The sequence below is a fragment of the Nelumbo lutea genome, chromosome 2, assembly GCF_056320005.1.
Source record: "Nelumbo lutea isolate HS-2025 chromosome 2, American lotus-T2T, whole genome shotgun sequence".
NCBI lineage: Eukaryota > Viridiplantae > Streptophyta > Magnoliopsida > Proteales > Nelumbonaceae > Nelumbo > Nelumbo lutea.
Window position 1 is genome coordinate 7,849,371 of NC_142685.1, and position 24,640 is coordinate 7,874,010.

The 24,640-nt window shown below is 43.8% G+C and overlaps 2 protein-coding genes across 2 annotated transcripts; both read left to right on the top strand.

The window, feature by feature from the left end:
- The first annotated feature begins 765 nt into the window (after positions 1-765).
- On the top strand, positions 766-24,627 carry BGAL8 (beta-galactosidase 8). Its single transcript, XM_088971490.1, has 20 exons — positions 766-1,384; positions 1,491-1,717; positions 1,878-1,973; positions 2,139-2,251; positions 2,389-2,455; positions 2,538-2,630; positions 2,809-2,952; positions 3,184-3,272; positions 3,408-3,513; positions 3,652-3,739; positions 3,924-4,042; positions 5,953-6,114; positions 6,372-6,574; positions 6,691-6,800; positions 7,664-7,773; positions 7,989-8,102; positions 8,360-8,461; positions 23,381-23,592; positions 23,669-24,005; positions 24,124-24,627. The coding sequence occupies exons 2-20, from the start codon at positions 1,553-1,555 to the stop codon at positions 24,229-24,231; spliced, it is 2,538 nt and encodes an 845-aa protein (XP_088827616.1). The 5' UTR covers positions 766-1,384; positions 1,491-1,552; the 3' UTR covers positions 24,232-24,627.
- LOC148868381 (uncharacterized) lies at positions 10,113-12,435 on the top strand. The gene is made up of 3 exons (XM_088971491.1): positions 10,113-11,076; positions 11,153-11,556; positions 11,640-12,435. Exons 1-3 carry the CDS (start codon positions 10,236-10,238, stop codon positions 11,691-11,693), a joined length of 1,299 nt encoding a protein of 432 aa, XP_088827617.1. The 5' UTR covers positions 10,113-10,235; the 3' UTR covers positions 11,694-12,435.
- Positions 24,628-24,640: the final 13 nt, after the last annotated feature.

The window sequence follows — 24,640 nt, forward strand, 5'->3', positions numbered from 1 at the left end:
GGCCCTTCAAGTCACGTGGACTGTGGACAGGACAGCTATTGATAAGGACATTATAGGTTAATAATATTCCATCTACCTAAAATGCTAATTCCGGTGCGTGCATCAGTGCATAGCATCACCCTTCCCTCCCTAACCCTATTTCAGGTTGGACATTGGAGGAGAATGGAGACTGAGGTGAGGTCATTCCTTCACTCATTCTGGAATGGAGTATGTGGAGTTGTGGACCATGTAACCTTGCTCATGCAGTCATGCTCCTGATTCCCCTCAATCCCTCGACCCTCGTATTTATGGTTTTATCTTATCTATAATTATATTTGAGAAACCATCTAATACCACCCATCATGATTGTTTATCAAAATAAAATATAAAAATACCCATCATGATCATGACTTGCCACTTGTCCTCTCCTTGGAATATGGAATTGCTCCCTCCCACCGTAGTCCGTCGTCCGTTGATGATAATAATAAAACTCGGCCAAGCCAAAAATTTCCCTGTCGGCGACGGCTGTCGCAATTTCTACTCTGTGTTGACCGTCGTCGTGTAGTGATGCAGTCTCTTTAAAACAGCACAGGGATAAGATCCTGATCAAGCGGCTTTTTTTTTTTCTTTTTTGGTAATGCCCCCACATTTCCGGCTCTAATTAAGAGTCGCTTCCCGCAAGGGGCAAACCAAATGGCTGTGGTTGTGGGGCCGGGGCATCTACAATTGAATATGGCTGAAGTGTGGCGTTATTATTATTACTATTGGAATTGGTTAAAACATATCAAGCGCAGTTAATCAGTTAATCTGGACTGTTGAATGCAGGGTGGATTCTGATTTCTGAGAAACTCGGAGAAAATCACTCGATGCCGATGGTGCTGATGGGAGTCTTCTAGGATACGCGAATCAAGAACTCTCAACTAAAGTTGATATAAAGGCAACCGAAACCCGAGAATCGTCCGACGTGCGTGATCCTGTCTGTGTCCACGTTACCGGTTCTCCTGTTGTCCATCGAACCCTCGGCTGACTGCTGAGTGCTGAGGTCGATAAACCACGAAGTTTTGCTTGGGTGGGAGTATTGAGTAGAGGAGGGAGGGAGCCAGGAACAGGATAGGAATGGATAAATGCAGAAGCATAGATAGCAATAACAAATATCAACTGCACAAATGGAAATGGGAAGGAAGAAGACAAAATGAAGTAGTAGACGACACGTGATACGTTCTTCTCTCTTCTTCACCCAAGCGCCCAAACCCAAGCGGGAGGCAAAGGTAAGAGGTAGCGTGTACTACTACTCTCCGGGCGTAGGATAGCTACCACCCACATTTAGCGAGAGAGAGAGAGAGAGAGAGAGCTCTCTTTCTTCTGATCCTTCCTACCTTCTACAAAGCGACCAAGCAAGACAAAGGTATCCATTCTGGAACATCAACCAAGCCAACTAAACTCTTTTACATATATATATTGCCTTCTACTACCACTAATTCTCATTTTTCTTCTTCTTAATGACGTTACAGAGCTGCGAAAAACATAAGAAAGCTCCATTAAAGAAGACTAAAACCTAAACAGAAGGTGCGCTATGAGGTGGCTGGCGTTTCTTGTTTTTCTTTTTACTGTGCTCGCCGGTCTGTCGGCGTTGGTGCTCGGCTATGACGTCTCGTACGATCACCGGGCGTTGCTCATCGATGGCAAGCGTCGAGTCTTGATTTCCGGCTCCATACATTACCCGCGCAGCACTCCCGAGGTAAGCTAACGTTGGCAGAGAATGTCTGTTACTTCTCTTCTCTGCTATGCTTATAACATGGCATGGTAGACAGAATTTAAGTTCCAGAATGTCCTCACCTGGCCTCAAGTGAATTCATCTTCTCTTATTGCTCTGTCTATAACGAAGCAACTCTGTGCAGATGTGGCCAGACCTTATTCAGAAGTCCAAAGAGGGAGGTTTGGATGTCATCGAGACCTATGTTTTCTGGAACTTACACGAACCCGTTCGGAACCAGGTAACCGCTTCTCCTCTTCATATCCGATTTTTTTTTTTTTTTGTGCATTTCCTGGTTTCGGTTTCTTTTAATTCTCTTAAGTTCCTAATTCGTTTCTTGATATGAAAATTATTAAACCAAATAGTAGTAGCAGTAGTAGTAATGACCTTAGTTTCTCGACTTCAGTACGATTTCGAAGGTAGAAAAGATTTGGTCAAGTTTGTGAAGACAGTTGCAGAAGCTGGTCTCTATGTTCATCTAAGAATTGGCCCTTACGTCTGTGCAGAATGGAACTACGGGTTAGAATTTATAGTATTTGCTTTTCTTCACATTTTCCGCTATAATATCACATAATGATGATTATTTTTTAAAATTTCTTTTAATTTCTTTATGCTCTAAAGAAAAGGGGGTTTGTTATGCTTTGATGCCGGTACAGAGGTTTCCCACTGTGGTTGCATTTCATCCCGGGAATTGAGTTCAGGACTGACAACGAGCCATTCAAGGTTTAATTTCCGCCTTCCCCTGCTCAGTTTGCATTTGTGTGATTTATTGCCAATTTATTCACTTTTGGTTGCTCTATTACAGATGGAAATGCAGCGTTTCACAACTAAAATTGTAGATATGATGAAACAAGAACAACTCTATTCTTCCCAAGGCGGACCCATCATATTGTCACAGGTTGCCTTCTATTCATTTTTCCCCCTTGTATCTGATTGATATTATTTTGTATTTGGACAAAGCTTATATTATGGGAGTTACTTCTACATTGGCGTCCTGGTATTTTGTGGACCTTCCGCCCATACTTTCTGGTTGACAAAGTTTAGTCTTCAACCTTAATGGTTCTGTTCAATTGTAGATTGAAAATGAGTACGGAAACATTGATTCTGCCTATGGTTCAGCTGCTAAATCTTATATCAACTGGGCAGCGGGGATGGCTACATCATTAGATACAGGAGTGCCCTGGGTAATGTGCCAGCAAGCAGATGCTCCTGATCCAATTGTAAGTTGAATTTTTATTCTTTCAATACAAAACTGTAGTATATCAATGTAAAATTAAATTATATGTCAGACTCGTTTCCTAGGTGCTAAGATGAATCCATTTTCTGCAACTTTTTTATATTGCTTTAATTTCCTGAATACTTTTTAGCAATGAAGTGGAGTTCCTTTTGCTTCCTTTATGTTACAATTGTTTTTCCCGGCCAATATTAACAATTCAATTAAAATTTTACAGATAAATACTTGCAATGGATTTTATTGTGATCAGTTCACTCCAAATTCTGCAAAGAAACCTAAGATGTGGACTGAAAACTGGAGTGGGTGGTAAGGTGTTCGCTTCTAGATTCTAACAATATTTTCCTTAGTTGAGCCAGTTATTTAATTTAAATAACAGTTGGTTCTGCTATGATCATTTTCCTTTTCATCACATGAAATTATTTGAATTATTTGCAATGTTAGGTTTCTTTCCTTTGGTGGTTCTGTGCCATACAGACCAGTAGAGGACCTTGCATTTGCTGTTGCACGATTCTTCCAACGAGGTGGAACATTTCAGAATTACTATATGGTACACATTGAAAATTTATACCTTCACAAAAGTTTCCTTGAGAACTTCTTGACTTATTATGAACTTAGAATTTTGAACCGAGAAGAATTTATGGACTGATACTTTTTGTACCAATATTTGTTTCTTTTTCTTGCATAGTACCATGGTGGGACCAATTTTGGTCGAACTACTGGTGGACCCTTCATTGCAACTAGTTATGATTATGATGCTCCAATTGATGAATATGGTAAGCTTGTTATATGTTCATGAATTGGAATTCCTACATGTTGTGGCTCTGAGATGGTACACTTTAGGTTATTCTCTGTGAAAACAGTGATATAGCAATATGTAAGTGTCTACTGATATAATATCTATAAGATGACATATTTTCTAAAAGACTTTCTCTCTCTTTTTTCTTGTCTGTACCGCAGGATTGGTTAGACAGCCAAAGTGGGGCCACCTAAAAGACTTGCACAAGGCCATTAAACTTTGTGAAGAAGCACTAATAGCCACTGATCCAACATTCACTTCTCTTGGTCCAAATTTTGAGGTATAGCCCTTATTAACTTCTTAATTATTACTAAAAAGTACAACTATCTTGAGTAATTTCAAGGTATAGATGGCCAAGCTGGTTATGCATAGATTTCTATTATTTGGTTGGCAAATAAAATTAATCTCGAGTCCTCTTAGAAGATATCTCTTTTTTCTTGTATGGAAGAAATTAGAAACAAAAAATAAATAAGATACCCTCTGGATGAGATGTTTTGTGTTTTAAATACTTGGCATACAAGCATGCAGTTTTCTCCATAATTCCATCAATAGGTCATCCAGTCGATCCAGGTAGAATTTCTCTTTATCTATATTTTGAGTAAGACTATAACAGGTTAACATTAATCACAAGATCTAATATTCTGCTCACCTAAATTGATTAGATTTAAGTTGCATTTCTGTATAATTTTCACCTGGAAAATACAACTAGGTTTATTAAGGTCAAACCTTGAATATATGGTGCCTAGGGGCCATTGCTTAGAGTAATGGTAAAATATTGGGATGGAAAATGGCAAGCATAAGAAAGCAGATTTGGCTATGAGAGCAGCCACTTTATGCAAAAATGTGCCAGAGGGTAGGTTCATACCAGCCTACTCCTCCCAAGACCCTAGATAGCCAGCACTAACATTGGGTAATGACCCTTTATAAACCTTGAATATTTGGTGCCTGGTGAATTTTCTTCGTCTTTTTTTTTTTTCAGTTTATTTGATTACTTTGTTGGTATTCTGAGATATGAATCAGATGGTAGATGGTTTTTTATGTTTTATCTCTCTCCTTATATATTGTCATTGGAGGTATTACATTGACTAGGATATACATCTTGCATAGCCAACAAATCAAGTCAAGAGATAACTAGTACATTGAAACATTAAATATGAGCCTTTGGGTCCAGTGCTCCTCCAAACAAAGTCAACTTTCCCTAATCCTTCCCTAACTAAAAATCAAGTAATCTCTTGCTGATTTGAATGTCCATCTGAACATTCTGTTCATACTTGAAGACAAGGCCTTTGCTTCTACGATTGGATCCATAAGTCAAGAGATAACTAGTACATTGAAACATTAAATATGAGCCTTTGGGTCCAGTGCTCCTCCAAACAAAGTCAACTTTCCCTAATCCTTCCCTAACTAAAAATCAAGTAATCTCTTGCTGATTTGAATGTCCATCTGAACATTCTGTTCATACTTGAAGACAAGGCCTTTGCTTCTACTATTGGATCCATAAGGGATGAAAGGCCATCCACTTTTGCTAGCATTCACCTAAAAGCATGTGGAATTTATTGACACCTCAGTAGTCTGTCCTACTTTTTGAGACTTGCAATTTTGTCTCTATTTGGAATGGAACCAACTTAGTGGCTTGCTTCTATGCCAGTTCTGTAAAAGAGTTTTTTTTTGTCCTTTCTTTTCCCCTTAAGCTCAAAGATGTCATTATTACTGTTGATTACATCTGTGAGAGGTTATAATGTAATATTCTGGACTGGATCTGCTTTAAGCCTGATTATCTCCCCCACCCTCCACCCCTTCCCAGCACACAAGAAAAGGAAACTTTTTTTTGTGGGAATTTAGGTCCAATTAGGAATGTATTAAAGAGTTAATTATGAAAAGGAAAGACTTTGGTGTTATGATCATTATAGTTCATGACATTTCTGCACAGCATATGTTATCCACTGTTTGCATCATATATCTAGCAGAGGATGCAGAGTCATAAAAAATCTACTTATGTCCCTCGATTCTCACATGCTGGTGTTGATAAAGTACTAGAATTTTAAGCATAAGATAAGATACCAATACGAACAATGAATAATTTAAAATTTGAAAGTTAAACCACATGCTCTTACTTATTTTCATCATAGAGGAGTATCTTCTAATGCTCGTTTTATTTGGCTGCTTGAAATGGATTTATTCTCGTTTCAGGCTCATGTTTATAAAGCATCAGGGGTATGTGCTGCTTTTCTTGCCAACATGGGTACCCAATCTGCTGCAACTGTGAATTTCAATGGCAATTCATATACTTTACCTGCATGGTCTGTGAGCATCCTTCCAGACTGCAAGAATGTGGTGTTCAATACTGCAAAGGTTTGTTAATATGTGCACACACTCACATGTCCGGTATTTCATTTCTATGCTTCTCTCCTTCATATCAACACATGGTCAGGGCACCAAATGGTATTTTGCCTTTCCTCACCAAATGATTTCAATAGCATTCTCATGCATTAAGAAGTGTGTGGTTGGAAAAGCATTATCATGTAGAATAAATTGAAAATATGTGATAGTAAATATCTTTTTTATCATTTTGAACACAATAATGAAAACAAATGAATGTACTGTGACAGATTAACTCCCAAGCCATGAATTTAAGATTTGAACCTCAGACCTCAAAGGATACTGTTGACTCTTCTGAAGCATTCCAGTCCGGCTGGAGTTGGTTTAATGAGCCTGTTGGTATCTCAAGGAGCAATGCATTTACGAAACTTGGGCTACTCGAGCAAATAAATACAACAGCTGATGTTAGTGATTACCTGTGGTATTCATTGAGGTATAGCAATCTCTTGAATCTTGATTTCATTCAACCCCTTAAGCTCTTTCTTCACTTGAGATCAGTGGACTTGATTTGTTCAACATTGCAATTTCTTTTCCCCGTTTTTCTTGAAGTACTGAAATTCAAGGAGATGAACCGTTCCTTCAAGATGGATATCAAAGTCGTATTCATGTGGAATCACTGGGCCATGCTGTCCATGTTTTTATAAATGGGAAGTTTGCAGGTAATGTGAGATAACAATTACTTATAGGAGCCTAATGATCATGTCATGCTATATTGTATTTGTCATGCGCTTGGTGAACTTTATTGTTTTATTTAAAATTTCCAAGGAGGATTACAAACTCATCTTTTCAGATGAAGAACAAATATTTGTTTGGAACATTTAATGCAATCACTGACCTGACATTTCTTGTGCTAATGCTCAGAAAATAGAATTGCAATAAACCTTAAGTTTGATCTGTTGTGGCATGGACCTCAAGGCAGAAAGCTCACATTCCTTATGACATTTCTTGGCTAGACAACGTTAGCCAATAGAGGAAAAACAGAGAAGGTTTGACAATGGAAGGAAAACAATAAGGCTTTCAAATAGGCATGATTGATCAAATGAAATAAAGCAACTTTATAAAGCTTCCACCCAGAGATAACATTGTGTATCCTAATTGAGACATTATAGAATAGGAAAAAATTTTTCTTGATGTCTTTTTTAATCAAGTGACATAGCAATTCCTAATGGTACTGTTATTATTACCTATCGAAGAAATAGGATTCATTATGTAAGGTATGACTGTGAAAAGAGGAAGAAGCAGAGCTACAAAAACTTCCAGCATGTTTAAGAACCAACAGGAAAGGAATTACAGTTCAAAATTTAAAATCTGATTTGATATTATTAAATTAAAGTTCAAAATAGCATTTTATTTTGTACCATGTAACATTAAAAGATATTGACAGCTTCAATCAAGTTTCCCTAAATCAATATGTATATGAGAGCATTGTTGTGCTTAGGTTATTTAGCCCTTGGTCTTGAAATTTTGAGATTATAAAACTGTGACCTTTATAATTAATTTTTTTTAATTGTGCCATCTATAGGAAGTGGATCAGGGAATAGTGGCAATGCAAAGGTTATCTTGGAGAGACCTATTACACTCATTCCAGGAAAGAATACCATTGATCTCCTTAGCTTGACAGTGGGTTTGCAGGTTTGAACCATTCCCTAATTGAGATATTCTATGGGCTTCTCATTTTGGGAAGGGATAATATCTGCATTGGATTTCAATTTCCTTACGGCCATGGTTGTGTACACTCTTTTATTAGTTCCTTTTTGAGTGATTTTTCAGCTATTAGATGAACAAATTGGCATGCATAAATACTCTAGAAAAACTATTGCCTAATTTAAACTCATATTTTTTTTAAGAACTATGGTGCATTCTTTGACAAATGGGGTGCTGGAATTACTGGTCCAGTAAAGCTAAAAGGTTCAAAAAATGGCACTACGGTTGATCTATCATCAAGCCAGTGGACATATCAGGTCTCTCTCTCTCTCACACACACATTCACACACACACACACACAAATATCTGAAGGAAACATTTTGTCTGACAGCAGCTAGCAGTTAGCTTTTAACTTGAGATTGTGGAGAAGTACATATTTGTTCTTGAGTTCTATGTCAGCAAATAAAAATATGTGGACTGTGCTTGTATCTGTAGCCTTGCAGCCTTTACATTGATTTTCTTTTTTTAAGATTCTGGTCAGAGAAGGGTCTTATCTTCAGTTTTTTTAGTGCAGATTGGACTGAAAGGTGAAGAATTAGGTCTTTCTACTGCAAGTTCTTCACAATGGGTTTCACTCTCTGCCTTGCCTAAGAATCAACCCTTGATATGGTATAAGGTAAAATGCTATTCAATTTTCTGTACTTGGTTTATGTTCCTGTCTCAGTGGAGATATTGGCTTTAAGTAAAACAAGTGAGAGAAATTTCACTTTGAGGGTGTTGATCTTCCTAGTTTTCTAAGAGGAGATAAAAAGGTATTATCCAATGTTTTTCCCAGTCATTTGGGGTGTTCGGAGGGGTAGGCTGGGTGCAGGTTGTTTTTTTTTCCTCCCTACATTAAGTGGTCATTCTTAGACTTGAACCCACTTTCTTATTCTCTTCAATCATAATCCTGAGATTTTATCACTTCACTAAGCAATGCCCCCTTTTTCTCATAGACAATGTGTTGGTAATTTTTCTTTTTAGGTAATATGTTGGTAAATTATTTCACTTTTGCATGCAACAATTCCATCCGCACATGTTCCCTTCATGGGACCTATGTTAGAAATGAGCTACTTATTCTCCTATAGAACCTTACCATTCATATTTTTAGATTATTCAAATGCAGAAACAAGGGCCATGACCATACACTACTAAAGGAAAGTGATGGTGTGCAATCTGGCTGATCCTGGCTGTCAACGACCTTGCCTCTGACTGGAGCAGCAGGGAACCTGAAACGGAGAAGATGAGGAAAAGTAGTATTCTTTCAAAGGCAAGGTAAAACCAGATGGCGCAAAGTTCACATACCTTGTTCTTAGGGGGTAGGGAGCCTTTTATAACCACTTTGCGCACTCACTCCTAAGCTTCTGTCAGGTCGGGTATGATTATCTCTGCGCCCCTGCCAGTTCGGGTGTCATCGCCTTTGCTGAGGCAGAACTGCCACTGCTCTCTTTGTCGAAGCCATCTCTGTAACTGGAGATGGCGGTGGCAGGTGGCCGTTGAAGTGCGGCTGTCAAGCATCAGATCCTCAGTCAGTCAGGTGTGCCACCCCTGGATATGGACTCCTTCGGTGTTAGGCATGGTACGGTTGTTCAATTCTGTGTCCTGGAGACGAAGTCCTGAGTGGTGAGCGAGGTGGTCTTGAGTTCGGATAGAGGTGTGTCCTGAACTGCCATGGGGCAGGCCAATTTGGGTTGTTGCCCCTTGTGTTCGTAAGGCTTGGGGCCTAAGAGAGAGCTCGGGCTCCTTGCGGGGAGTTCGGGCTCCTTGTAGGGAGTTTGGACCACTAGTTCCTCCTTTCGGAGCTCACCTTGGGCGTGCTGTTGTGCCGAGCTGTTGCATTTGCCACGTGTTGAGTGATTTACGAGGTCGGGCCAAATCTTCCTTCATCAATTGCCCCCCACTCCTCGCGCTAAGGGACTTGCCCTGGTGTGGGGAGTTCGCAAGGTGGCGGTGGATTTATCCCGTACTTCGAACTGTTTGACTGATAGCGCGAAGTGCGCGTTCGTTAGGATTTTTCCGGGTTTCTTGAGCGCCAAAAAGACGGGAAACGTGCCAATCTGTCTATGAATGCTGACAGACGTGATGACGCGCGTTTATTGCAAAATTCAAAAAGCGCACCGTTAGGAGACGTGACAGCGGGCGTCTTTTCAAAATTTGAAAAAATGTGCCGCTGCTGCCTTTAATGTGAGGAGACGTGCGCCGACGCTTTTTCAGTTTCAGAAAGATGTGCAACCAATCACGTCTCGGTCTCAGGAGACGTGTGGTCAGCGTGACTGCGGGCCGTTGGATTGTCTTTGATCTGAGCCGTCGATTCTCGGTTACTGTGGATATAAATAGTGGGGGACCCCAGTCGCTGTCACTATCCTACACTTTGCTTCTTGAGCTCATGTCCAAGCTTCTAGCTCGCGTTCATGTTCCCGTTGTCCGTTTACTTTTTTCCGGGTGAGTACTTTCCTATAATCCTTATTCTCCTTCCAATGTCTAGCTCGGATAGCTCAGACAGTTCTTCAAGGGAGTCGGATTCAGGTTCTACGAACCTAGTTGCATCCCCCAACAATCCTAGTGAACCTGAGGTAGAACTCAAGGAAGAGTTCGAACCCGTAGGCCGAGTCGCCTCGGGTAGATTGGTGTCCTCCTCTCGTCGAGGTCGGACATTGGACAAGTTTGGGCCTTCGACCATGATGCTTGAGGGGCTTCACTCCCTTATTACCCAGTTCAACTTGCCTAGGGAGTACACCTATTTCATACCCTCGGGCAGTTTCCCTTGGGAACACGGTCTTGATGAGATCGTGATATTCCGAGAGCAGCTCGTTGCTGGGTTGCGCCTCCCTTTCCACCTTCTCATTGTCGAGGTAATGAACCACTTCGATGTTACAGTCGGCCAACTTCACCCGAACTCTATTCGTAACTTGGTGGGGACAATCTCCCTAGAGATCTTCTCCATTTTAATGCTTAAGAAGCAAGTGGGTCCCCTTCCCGGGCGTAGGCGGGCGTATTACCTGTCTCCTCGCCTGGGTTTTAAGCTTCTACACGAACTCCCCAACAAGGTCCCGGCATGGAAACGAGACTACTTCGGGGTGCGAAGTGCATTGGGGTGGCTGTTCCAAACCGGGTGGGGGATGGCTGCCCCTGACTCCGGTGTTATGCTTGATAAGGAGACGGCGAAGGGCCTCCAGCAATGGGCACGGCTTGGGCTAAAATGCCATCATTATTTGACAGAGGCCAAGCTCATTGCGGCCGGTCTAAGTTCGGGTAGGTTCCTTACTCAGAGGTTTTTTGTTTCGCTCCGTTCTTTTCGTTTTTTTTTTATGCCGAGCTCCTTTTGCAGGTGTGATGGGCTCAGAGAAAACTCGTGGTGGGCACCTGTTTCACGGCATGAAGAGGAGGAAGCGAGTCGCCAAACTAACTCGTGTCGAGTTGCCCCGAGAAGCGGAGCCCAAGGTACCAAACTACCCGTCATCGGATCTGCCCAGGGAGCCCAAGATGGCCCCTCCAGTACATGAAGAGGCAGGGGCCCCTTATGCCGACACGGGGGCTCTCGCTTACTCTGAGCTTGCTTATATGCGAGCTGGGCCCTCAGGCTCGGGAGTCGAAGGCGAATTTAGGAGCGTGTTGTCTCTGAACCACGCTCTTCAGAAGAGTAGGGAGGCCATATATCCTGAGGAGGTCGCGGCATGGACCGAGCTTCCTTTGAACCAGGTAGCTTGTCGTGCTGCCACTCATGCCATGGTGGTAAGTCAGATTTCTTGTTGGGCTCTTTGCTTTTATCTTTCTTGCTGTCGTTCTTTTGATCATTTGTTTTTTCCTTTTGGTAGGTGAATTCTTTTATTCATGCCTTGGCGGCCCAAGTGGAAAGGAGCTCGAAGTAGGCGCGAGCTGCCGAAGAGGCTTTCCATGCTGCCGAGGCGGCTTCTCGAGCTGTTGAGGTGGCTTCTCGCGCTGCACAGGCCAGGTAGGCGAGGTCTTAGAGAGATGCCGAGGCCATGGGAGTTGTAGTGAAGCACATGGCAGACCTGAGGCTAGATTTGCAGCATCAGGTTGAATACCTTCAGAAGGATATTAGGGAGAGGACACAAATCTTTTCTCAAGGCATTGAAGATGCCAAGAAGAAGGTCGTCAATGAATACATCGCCTCGTCACGCTTTGATGACCTGATAGTGGACTCGTACAGAAGGGGCTTTAAACTAAGCCGGTGGATGATTCAGAATATGTACCCCGAGCTCGATATTAGTGCCATATCTACTTCGCGCATTACTCAGGAGATGGCCAACGCTGTTGATGGTGAGTCGGATTCTGAGGGCGAGGCAGGACCTTTGGGTATCGTTGAAGTGCCTTCTGATGATGAAGTAGCTCCGGGCCTGTGAAATGTTTTTTTTTTGAAATGTACACAAAGTATTTTGCAATGAAATGATTTTCTTTTGATTAAGTGTTGGTCGCTCTTTCCTCCGAACTAGTCGTATGTCGAACCGACCATATGTCAATGCCCCTATTAGTTCGTTGTTGGCGCTTTGCCTAAGCTTTTAGTTTGCATCTTTTGCCTTTGTTTGTCCATGCAGAGGTCCTTGTTAGTTCGGCGTCCTAGCCCCTTGGCTCTGGTAGTGACTTAATCCACTTCGCTTGGTGATCTATAGGTAGTATCGTCTCAAGTTAACGGCGTTCCAAGCTCGGGGTACTTGTTTGCCCTCTAAAGTTTCGAGCTCGTATGCCCCCCTGAGCACTCTCTTTACTCAGTAGGTCCCTTCCCAATTCGGTCCAAGTTTGCCCACGCCGGGCTTGGGTGCCATGATCTTATGGAGAATCAGGTCGCCGATGCGAAAGTTCCGCTTTTTTACTCTGGCGTTGTACTATTGAACTACCTTTGTTGGTAAGTTGCGGTCCGGATGTACGCGAGGTCTCTTACCTTGTCCAGTAGGTCGAGGTTGGTGCGTAACTCATCTCCGTTTGTTTGATCATCGTATGCTTCTAGTCGCAGTGTAGGTATTTCGATCTCCGCCGGGATTACCGCTTCAGTGCCGTAGGTGAGGTTAAAGGGGGTTTCTCCTGTGGCGGTTTTTTCCGTGGTTCGGTGAGCCCATAGAACACTTGGTAGCTTGTCCGCCCACAACCCTTTAGCTCGGTCTAGTCGTGCTTTCAGTCTACGGAGGATAGCTCTGTTCATTACTTCTGTCTGACCGTTTGCCTGCGGGTGTGCAACCGATGTGAAGTTCTGCCGGATTCCCATATCTTGGCACCATTCCTGAAACTTGATATCCTCGAAATGCTTGCCATTGTTGGAGATTAGTACCCGAGGTAACCCGAAGCAGCATACTATGTTCTTCCAAAAGAAGTTCTGCATGTTTCGGGATGTGACTATTGCCAGAGGTTCAGCTTCTATCCACTTTGTTAAATAATCTACCGCTACCACTAGGAACTTCCTCCCACCTGTTGCTGGCGGGAATGGCCCCAGGAGGTCGATGCCCCATTGCGCAAAGGGCCATGGACTGGTGAGGTACTTGAGGTCGGCGGCGGGCTGATGGTGGATATTGGCATGCTTTTGACATTTGTCACATTTTCTGACAAGCTTGACGGCCTCTGCTTTCATCGTTGGCCAGTAGTACCCTTGTCGAAGTGCCTTTTGGGTGAGGGCTCTGCCCGCCAAGTGTTCGTCGCACAGACCTTCATGAGTGTCGCGGAGTACAAGCTCGGCTTCGGCAGGTCGCAAGCAACGCAGGTAGGGGAGCGTGTAGGACCGTCGGTACAGCCGTTCGTCTATTATGACGTATTTGGCTGCTTGGCACTGCACCCTCCTGGCTGCAATGCGGTCCGCAGGGAGGGTTCCATCTAGCAAGAAGCTCACGAGTGGGTTGATCCAGCTCGACCCTCCTTCAAGGACGGGAGCGACCTCCTCTGCCCCACCGAGAATGCTAGGCCGAGGTAAGTCCTCTATGTACACGGTTCTCATAGTGTTGTGACTCGTGCTGGCTAACCGGGACTGGGCATCGGCCTCAGTGTTCTCTGACCTCGGGATTTGCCTGATGAAGTGTGACTGGAAGTTGAGCAGAGCCTCATTTACTTTTGCCAAGTATGCGATCATAGTGAGCTCACGTGCTTCGTATTCGCCCGTAACCTGGTTGACCACGAGCTGGGAATCGCTGCAGATAACTGTGTTTTGCTTTTACCTTTTGCGCTAGGTTCAGCCCGGCTATCAGTGCCTCGTACTCTGCCTCGTTGTTGGATCCCGCGAACTCAAAGTGTAGTGTGTATTCCAATTTCATGCCACCCAGGCCGTATAGGACTATTCCAACCCCGCTGCCCTACTGGTTCGAGGAGCTATCTACGTGAAGGATCCAGGGCTCCTCATCCCAATTCGCGCTTGGCCTAACCAGGAGAGATGCCACACTGGCTGCTACTTCACGGGGTTCAGACTCTATTGGTTTGGGAGCTCCGGGTTCACCCGAACTGGGGATCTCAGGCTTAACTGGCCCAGGGGCTTCGAGGCTGAATGTGCACTCGGCGATAAAATCTGCTAAGGCTTGGGCCTTAATGGCAGTTCGCGGCTTGTACTGGAGGTCGTACTCGCTGAGCTCGATGGCCCATTTCGTCAGCCGACCGGAAACCTCGGGCTTGAGTAAGACTTGTCTCAGAGGTTTGTTAGTTAAGACGATGACAGTGTGGGCCTAGAAATATGGGCGGAGTTTCTGAGCTGCAATTACCAGTGCGTATGCTAGCTTTTCTATCTGCGGGTATCTCGTCTCTACTCCCTGCAGAATTTTACTAACATAATAGATGGGCCGTTGGACCTTATCTACTTCTTTTACTAGTACCGAACTGACCACCTCGTCGCTTGCCGTGAGGTACAGTTCTAAGACCTCGCCCTCCTCGGGCCTTGCTAAGACTGGCACACTAGTGAGATAGATTTTTAGCTCGTTGAGCACGAGCTGGCAGTCTCGGGTCCATTTGAACCCTTTGCCTTTGATTGCCTTAAAGAAAGACAGACATCGGTCTGCCGATTTGGACATGAAGCGGCTCAGAGCGGCTATGCGGCCGTTTAGCCTCTGAACCTCTTTTACTTTTCGGGTGGTCTCATATCTAGGATGGCCTTTATCTTGTCTGGGTTGGCCTCAATACCGCGCCGGTTGACAATGTACCCTAGGAACTTACCCGAGGTGACACCGAAGACACATTTGTTTGGGTTCAGTTTCATGCTAAATTGACGCAGAATTTGGAAGACAGAATCTAAGTCTTGTATTAATTCTTGTGAAAACCGCGTCTTGACGACCATGTCATCTACATAACATTTTATTTTCGTTCCAGTTAAGGGCTGAAACAACTTATTCACAAGTCTTTGGAAGGTCACCTTAGCATTCTTCAGTCCGAAGGGCATGAGAGTGGAACCATCAATATAACCCCACATACCTTTCCCTTCAACAAAATAGTGAAAATGGAACTTCCAGAGGGCAAAGTTGCTTCTATTGAACTTGACAGAAATAATTTCATTCTTTTCCAAAGCCATGTCGAAAAGAATACAAAGCATTTATTTTAATTATAAAAAAAAGAATACAAAGCAAAAACTGATTGAAGCGAGCAAAATAAGTAGTGAACAAACCCAAGAGAGTCTGAAACTGAGAGAAGAAACCTCTTACAGTCACAAGAGATTATCCAAAATACGGCAATAGGAGAAAACTGAGAACACAGTCTAGAAAAGGTAAGTTTGGTTCTTTGACCTCGAGTGGCTCCTTCTCTTGTTCTTCCTTCTTTAAGTCCCAATGCTCTACTCCTTCCCCTTTGTTGTTCATAGTTAAAGAAGTCTGGTCAAGGCTAATTCCACCTAAAATTACTGGTTTTTGTTGGGAGGTGTATTATGGTAAAATTAATACTGTGGACAATCTACAAAAAAAGAGACCTTATTCAAGCTTGTCCCTCATATGGTGCATTTTATGTAAAGTGCAAAATGAGGACTATTATCACCTACTAATTTCTTGCTCTTCTACAGTAAATATTTGGAATTGGGTTTTTATGCTGTTTGGGTATAGGTGGAATCTACCTCTTGAAGTAAATTTGCTTTTTGATCCGTCTTTTTTTAGTTGGCCAACAAAGAGAGGGAAAGTAATGTGGAAATGTATCAGGGCAGCCCTCTTATGGACCATTTGGGAGGGAAAGAAATGCCAGAATTTTCTAAGAGGAGAGAAGCATTGCTGAAATAAAGGATTGTATACTGACAAGGGCAATCCTTTGGCTAAAAACTACTGATCTCTTTGCGGATTACTCTAGTGATGACCTTCGATGGAGTTGGGCAGCAGTGGCCTCTACATCATCCAAGAAAAATAGAATACAAGCAAGTTGGTTACCCCCTTTGGAAGGAGTTGTAAAGTTGAATTTTGATGGGAGCAGTCAAGGCAATCTAGGACCTTCGGGTATAGGAGGGATCTTGAGGAATAAGGATGGCAACATTCTGTCCTTATTCTTTGGTCTAGTGGGTTATGGAGACTCTACAAGGGCTGAAATATTAGCTGTGGTACAAGGACTACAGATTTCCAACCAACTTGGAGTGACTAATTTGATAGTTGAAGGAGACTACTCTAAGGTGATAGTGGGATGGATGTCGGACCCAGAAATTGTTATTTGGGGATATAGGGGCATTATCAAAAAAGTCAAATGGCTTATGAGAACCATGCCAGTTAGCTTTTAGTGGGTTAGTAGATTGGCAAATGCTTTGGCAGATTCTTTATCTAAACAAGGGGATTCAAAGGATTCTCTGTTTTTGGTTAATTTGTAACTGCAATCTGAAAAGAGTTGGGTTTGGAACCACCTTTAAGGGGAGGAAACACTTCGTGCCTCCTCTTAGGGTGCTTCATGCTTGTACTATTTCTATTTCTATTCAATAAAATACCATTCATTCATAAAAAAAGGAAAGTCTGGTTGCTATCGCCCAGAAGAGATGTATAGATCTCTCTCAAATATTCTCGGATCTCAATAAAAATTTCAGAATGTGATGAGGAGGGCTAGACGACACTTTCTTTCAAATTTTATTGCAAACTGATGCCATATGAAAGAGATCTAATGAAATCTCTCTTACTAGATGCGCAAAACACAGAGAAATGGTCCCTGGAAAGATCAAAACAGTCCAAAACCAATTGGCAATAATGATAGCTCTCAAACTGATCAAGAAAGAAGATAAATGGATTAGAGAGCAGCCCGCTCTAATACTGTGTCAGTTCGTGAGAAGTTGAAAGAGCAAGAAGAGACACAAGTTCATATCTGTTAGGATTGATCAATATGATCGAACCAACCCAAAAAGATGTATTTATATTAAACTTAACTGAATGGACAAGATTGTCCTTACAAAGAAATAAAATAGTTGTACACTAATGTACACACCTATTACAGTACAAGAAAGAAGAACATAAATACAATAGAATTACAAAACTACCTTTTATCTTCTCTACAAGATGGAGGGTAGTTCTATAATTTTACTCTCTTTATTGTAAACTAGTAGGCGTGTGTAATGGTGTTCTGTCTTGTACTGCTTTATACCTTTATTTCTTTTGTAAGGACAATCCTATCCATTCACTTATAATATAAATTCTATTTTTTGGGTTGGTTTGATCATATTGATCAACCCTAACAGATTTGAAGTCTCTTGATTGTCTCTCTGCCTCTCTCTCTCTCACAAACTAGCATGGTATAAGAGCAGGTTGCTCTCTGGTTTTTTCCTCATCGGACTGGTCCATCCTGATTTGGTTGTAACTTGAGTAGGCGTCCAAGAAGCTTAGCAGCTCATGTCCCGAGGTCGCGTCCACTAGGGGGTTAATTCTAGGGAGGGGGAATCCGTCTTTTGGGCAAGCTCGTTCAGGTCGGTGTAGTCGACGCACATGCGCCACTTGCTGTTTTCCTTTTTCACCAGCACTAGATTGGTTACCCAGCTTGGGTAATGAACTTCCCTTATGAAGTACGCTGCGAGGAGCTTATTGACCTCCTCATCGATCGCCCTCTAGCGCTTCGAGGCTAAGTTGCGTTTCTTTTGTCTAATGGGTCTGACTATAAGGTCAGTATTAAGTTTGTGAGTTATAAGGCTAGGGTCAATTCCGGGCATATCGGCCGCGGACCATGCAAAAATATATAAATTTTGAAGTAAAAAACTCATCGGTTCGGTTCGTAGAGGCTCCTTGATGGAAGCACCGATCTGTAGCCGAAGTCGGGATTGTGACCGTTTCCTCTGTGGGCGAAGCTCATTCCTCGCCCTGCTCCGTAGGCCGCTCCAGCTCGAGGTCGTCCGTCGCCTTTCAGGGCGGCAACATAACACTTGCGGGACTCAAGCTGATCGCCCCGCGCTACCCCCACACTGAAGTCTGTAAGGAACTTCATTGCCAAATAGTAGGTGGAGACCACTGCCTGTAGGACATGCGTAATTGGCCGCCCTATTATGGCATTGTATGGGAGGGGGTCACGACCACTAGGAAATCGTGGTTGAGTTTCATCGCACAAGGCCATGTGCCGATTTCCATAGGTACTATTACTTTCCCAAGGGGTCTGACTTCCTATCTGCTGAAGCCCACCAGAGGAGTGTTCGCGGGCTTCAACTCGCTTCTCTACAACCGAAGCTGGTCAAATGCCGACTTGAAGAGGATGTCTGCTGAGCTACCTGAATCCACAAGTACGCGCCTGACTTCGAAGTCGTTGATCCTTAGTTTTATGACAAGCGCATCATCGTGGGGGTAGTGGACACCTCGCGCGCCATCTTCCGTGAAGAAAATTGGTTCTTCCATCTTCGGCCTCTTTGGAGGGTTCTGTTCTTCTCGGGCTGCTTTGCGAACTGGTGTTTGGGCCGTTGCTGAAGTACAACCTGCTACCACTGAACCTCCCACTATTACGTGGATGGTTCCCTGAACTGGCCTCTCTTCCGGAGGCTGTCTTTGCGATGGTTCAGCTGGCCTGCTGCTGGATTCGGGAGCATCCTTACTGTGCTCCCCCCTTGCCGGCCTATCTTATTATTATTATTATTATTATTATTATTGTGTTGTACAAAATTTTTCAAGTACCCACGACGGATGAGTCCCTCTATCTCGTCCCAGAGATTATTACACTGTTCGGTACTATGACCGTGATTTCTATGGAAACTATAGTACAAATTTTTATTTCTCTCGTTTGGGTTCCCCTTTAGGCGAGGTGGCCATTTTACGTATGGGGCGTCTTTGATCGTCATTAAGATCTCAGTCCGCCTCGTGTTTAAGGGTGTGTAGTCCGTCCGAGCTACTAAGGTTTCTCGGGACGATTGGTTTGGCTTCGCCTCTCGGGCCGGGTTTTTTCTGTCACTTGGGTTGGAGGGCTCGCCTTCTCTTTTCCTTTTCTCGACTCCGCCTTCGGTCCTTTGGTTGATCTCTTCCTCCGTTCTTATGAACTTATCCGCAAGCTTGAGGAATTCGGCCACGGTCGCAGGCTGGCTGGCTATCATGTGCCATTTGAACTCCTTGTGTGTTATTCCTCTCTTGGCCGCCGCGAGTTGTACCGCAGGGTCCAGTCATGGTATCTGCAAACACGCGTCATTGAACCGCTTGATGTAGCCCCGGATGGACTCTCCTTCCCTCTAAACCACTCTGAAGATGCTTTCCTCGGTTCTGGGGCACCGCTTGCTAGTAACGAAGTGTGCAGTGAAGACCTGCACGAACTGGGTCCAACTTCTTATTGACCCGGGGGTCAGGCTCCTGTACCAAGTGCGGGCCACCCCCCTGAAAGTGGTGGTGAAGGCTACGCACATGCACGACTCACTGGCCCTTGCCAGGTGCATTTGGGATTGGAAGGCATCGACGTGGTCGCTGGGGTCGAAGGACCCATCATACTTGTCTAAAGGGGAGAGTTTGAAGTCTCTGGGCATGGGGACTACAAGGAGTTATGATGAGAGGGGGGAAGGAACTGAGAGAATAGGGGCAGCTTTTACCTCGTCCGAGCTTGTCTCTTCTTTACCTCTGAGCTCGGGCAGGACACGGGTGGCAGTTCGGCGACTTTGCTGGTGCCTCTGTTGCTGAGTGGGCCTGGTACTAGCGCTGTTGGCCTTTGTGTTGTCGAGCTCGATGGGCCCAGAATGTTGGTAGTTTGCTGTTAGGGCACTGAATCGGTTCTCTGTGAGCGGGAACTTAGGCTTGGAGCGCCGAGGTGCTGACTTTGCAGGCGAGGTTCCCGACCCACCTTTGTGCTGCGAGGCGGGGGTGATTTTTCTTTCCCTTCGGCCCGGGGATGAGGCCTGGTTGTTAGGGGGGTCCTGAAGTTGGGAGGCTTCTCCTTGGTGATGGCGTCCACCCTGAGGGGAAGCCTTAACCGGCTTTAGAGCAGGGTGTCGAGGTGGAAGCTGCGGTTGGTTCATAGGCAGTTGGGGGAACTGTTGCTGATAGTGATATTGAGAGAGGTGGTGCAGTACTTGGTGCTGCTGGAACTGCTGCATTTGGGCTTGCATTGCCTGCATGCACTGCATCAAGTCGTCAAACTGGCTCTGGCTAGTCGCCAGGGGGACAACAGTTGGTTCAGTAAAGGTTGTTTCGATAGGGAGTGGAAAGGGGACATTCATGGCGGAAAGGTTTACGGGCGCCACTGTTCGTGGCGCATTCAGGCTGGGGATCCCATCCACCGGAAGGGGGATGGTGAACTGTTTGATGCATACCACGGGGACTTGAAGTTGTTCCCCAGTGGTGTTCATCTCCGTGCCACGTCCGGCATTGCTAGAAGAGGCCATGAGTGTTGGGTTTTTTTTGAAAAAAGGTGGTTATGAGAGTTTTAGAGGGAGGCTTTTAGAAGCGTTTCCCACAGACGACGCCAATTGATGGTGCGCAATCCGGCCGGTCCTAGCCGTCAACGACCTTGCCTCTGACTGGAGCAGCAGGGAGCCTGAAACGGAGAAGATGAGGAATCTCCGGGGAGGAACCCGATGAGATTGCTCTGAAGCTCAAGTTAGTCTTCTTTCAAAGGCAAGGTAAAACCAGATGGTGCAAAGTTCACATACCTTGTTCTTGCGGGGTAGGGAGCCTTTTATAACCACTTCGCGCACTCACTCCTAAGCTTCTGTCAGGTCGGGTATGATTATCTCTGCGCCCCTGCCAGTTCGGGTGTCATCGCCTCTGTTGGGGCAGAACTGCCACTGCTCTCTTTGTTGGAGCTGTCTCTGTAATTGGAGATGGCGGTGGTAGGTGGCCGTTGAAGTGCGGCTGTCAAGCGTCAGATCCCTAGTTAGTCAGGTGTGCCGGCCCTGGATACGGACTCCTTTGGTGTCAGGCATGGTACGGTTGTTCAGTTCTGCGTCCTGGAGGCGAAGTACTGGAGTGGTGAGCGAGGTGGTCTTGAGTTCGGATAGAGGTTTGTCCCGAACTGCCATGGGGCAGGCCAGTTCGGGTTGTTGCCCCTTGTGTTCGTAAGGCTCAGGGCCTAAGGGAGAGCTCGGGCTCCTTGCAGGGAGTTCGGGCTCCTTGTAGGGAGTTCGGACCGCTGGTTCCTCCTTTTAGAGCTCGCACCTTGGGCGTGCTGTTGTGCCGAGCTGTTTGCCTTTGCCACGTGTTGAGTGATTTATGAGGTCGGACCAAATCTTTTCATCAGAAAGTGTTACTGCTTTTCCTTTGAATCTAGATGACATTCCCATCTGATCAGTAACTGATTGCAGAATTTTATTAGAAATAAAAGAAACGAGTACAAAGACACCATAAGAGTACAATTCTTCCCAATATAGCAAAAATGAAAGAATCATCCTATTAGCTACTCCCTGCCAATTAGCATACAGGTCCTCCAATACAAGAATCACTGAATCAATCCCTAGCCCTGAGAGGTCTCACCATCCAATACAACTCCTGTCTATGGGCTCTCTCTCTCTCTAGTAAGTAAATCCAGGAGAGCATTTTCTGATTTTGTACCTACCCAAATAGGGTATTCATACTATTAGCAAAAAACCTTGCTTCCAAATATGACAGTACAGACGCCAAGGGCCTGGAGTTCCAAATAACATGTGAGCTTTTGAAGTTGGAGAAACCAGGTTAAACAATTTAACCAGGTTAAACAATTTAATCATTGTCATGATGACTTGTGAACCACTTCATAAAATCCTTGGAATTTTAACAATCTCGTTAAGCAAATGAAGCACTTGGCCTGATCCTACAACTCTTTGTTTGAACTCCATGTACATCTATGGTCATTAGTCAACCATATATCCAAGTCTAAACAACAAAAAATTTAACCGAAAAAAATGTCTAAACAACAAAATATTTACCAGGACTAGACTCGTATTAGAAATCAGTAGGGGTTGATGATCTCAGATCTTGGTTGAGCCTGTTGGGTTTTGGATTGGGGGTGGAGCCTATTCAGATCCTGTAAATCCTCTTATTGGTTAAAAAACTATAATCAAATTAAATTACTTTCAGAGGAGTTTGTTCTAAGTCCAATTAGAAACCCTTTGTATGTGTAGGAAACCTTATCCAATAACTTCTGCTATACCTCATTTATTTTGCACTACATTTGTAATTCTCCGTTTCTGCTTCTTAACCCATCTGTTTACTAACCTCCTGTATCAACCGAACCGATTATATAGCAATCATAGGGGAGGGTTGACAAGTTTGAAACGACTAAGAAAAAGAGTTATTGTTTACACTTAATTGCTCCAGAAGCCCTTTTTTAGGAGAAAAAAAAGTCATGTTGTGAATGTTTGTCCTACCAAAGTCTACTTGTCAAAAGGAAATTTATGCCAGATGTTTGTAGGAATTAGGATCTGCTCCTCACTGAGAACTCCTCACACCGACCTCACAGCCACATCCCACCGTGTATTTGGAACATCTCCCCATGAATAATAAATACAAATACGGGAAATGTTTTCAATGTGCGGCCAAGACATGCTGTGAGGCCGGTGTGAGGAGCACTCTGAGGAGTAGATCCGGAGTCTCTTTGTTTTCTATAAAAAGTGGATGTAGATATCAAGGATTCTTAATTCCTTGCAATTATTGTTTTCTTTCTTTTTTAATGAAAAACTTCATGCGAATTGCAGTGCCTTAGATGTGGGACATTAAAAATATGAAATGAGAGACCTAATTTCTACAATACTTGTAAATTGCATTATCAAAAGATTTGACTCGGTTATTAGATTATCTTATATTCTGCATGCTAAATTTAGGGGTGTCAATTGTATTGGGTTTGGTCCAATCTGATCCAATATAAATCCATTACAGATGGACGAGGTCCAATTCAATCCAATGAATATTATGGACTGGTCCAATCAGTTCAATTTGGTTTCAATTTAGATGGATTCCAACCCAAACCTGATCCATTGACACCTGTATTCATATCTTCTATCAATGGATCGAATATTGGATAAAGTCCAATCCAATCCAATATAAATCTATTACGGATGGATCAAATCTAATCCAATCCAATAAATGCTTTGGACCACTAAGTCTAGACTAATTCAATTCAATGTCTTATTGGTCCATCCAATCCGTCCAAATTGATTTTGATTTGAACATGTCCAACCCAAAACCGGTCAATTGACATCCCTACATGCTATTAAACTAAATACCCAAAACTGTAACCCTATTATGCATAACTGGAAATGCAGACAAGCTTTGATGCTCCTAGTGGCAATGACCCAACTGCACTCGACTTCACGGGAATGGGGAAGGGTGAGGCCTGGGTGAATGGCCAGAGCATTGGGCGTTATTGGCCAACTTATTTCTCTCCTCAGAGTGGTTGCACAGATTCTTGCGATTACAGAGGACCCTACAATTCAAACAAATGCCACAAGAACTGCGGCAAGGCATCACAGAATCTGTAAGTGTAGAGCTTTTGCCGTGGGGGAATTGTTCCGTTTTGAAAGAATTTTGGTTAACATCTTTTGATTTCACAGGTATCATGTGCCTCGTTCATGGATCCAACCAAGTGGGAACACTCTAGTTTTGTTTGAGGAGGTGGGAGGTGATCCTACGCAGATATCTTTTGCTACGAGACAGACAGGAAGCTTGTGTTCCCACGTGTCGGAGTCGCACCCACCTCCTGTGGATACATGGGATTCAAATACAAAGACGGGAAAGAAATCAGGGCCGGTGCTTCAGCTTGAGTGTCCATTTCCTAATCAGGTCATCTCTTCAATCAATTTTGCAAGCTTTGGAACTCCTCGTGGGGCTTGTGGGAGTTTCAAACAGGGGAAGTGTAGCAGCACCAGTGCTCTTGCCATTGTGCAGCAGGTATTATTAGCTGTCTAGTCTTTACCGAATCGCTATCTTTATTTTCATTGCTCGATGAGTTCCTATTTGATCTTTGCTCTCCTTTACTGGTTTGTTCTCATGAATGTAAATGCAACAGGCTTGCGTTGGTTCAAAAAGTTGCAGCATTGCAGTTTCAATTGATAGCTTCGGTGATCCGTGCGTAGGAGTAACAAAGAGTCTTGCAGTAGAAGCTACCTGTGCATGAAGAGATGTTGCTGCCAATTGGGGGCTTAGCGATGCGAAGCTCATAATACAACATTGTAACTAAATAAATGTCAGGGAGAAAAGGGGGGGGGGGGGGGGGGGGGGGAGGGGTGTTCTAGTCCTAAAGAAAGAAAATGGTCCAGAGTCGGAACTGAGAGTTCTCACCTCTCTGTCACCTCTCTGTGCGTTCAGGATTCAGGAATGGCCAGGCATTCGTCCATAAAACGTCGAAGCTTTTTTCCGAATGGTCGGTCAGGTACAAGTCCAATCCGGGGAAAAGATAAGGTAAAATAGAAAACCATTAAACAGTAAGTTTTTCCGAAATGGTCAGATGTTCGTCCATAAAACGTCAATTCATCCAATGGCTAAAAATAATTCGGGTATCGGTTATTCGTTATCGTTCGTAAAAC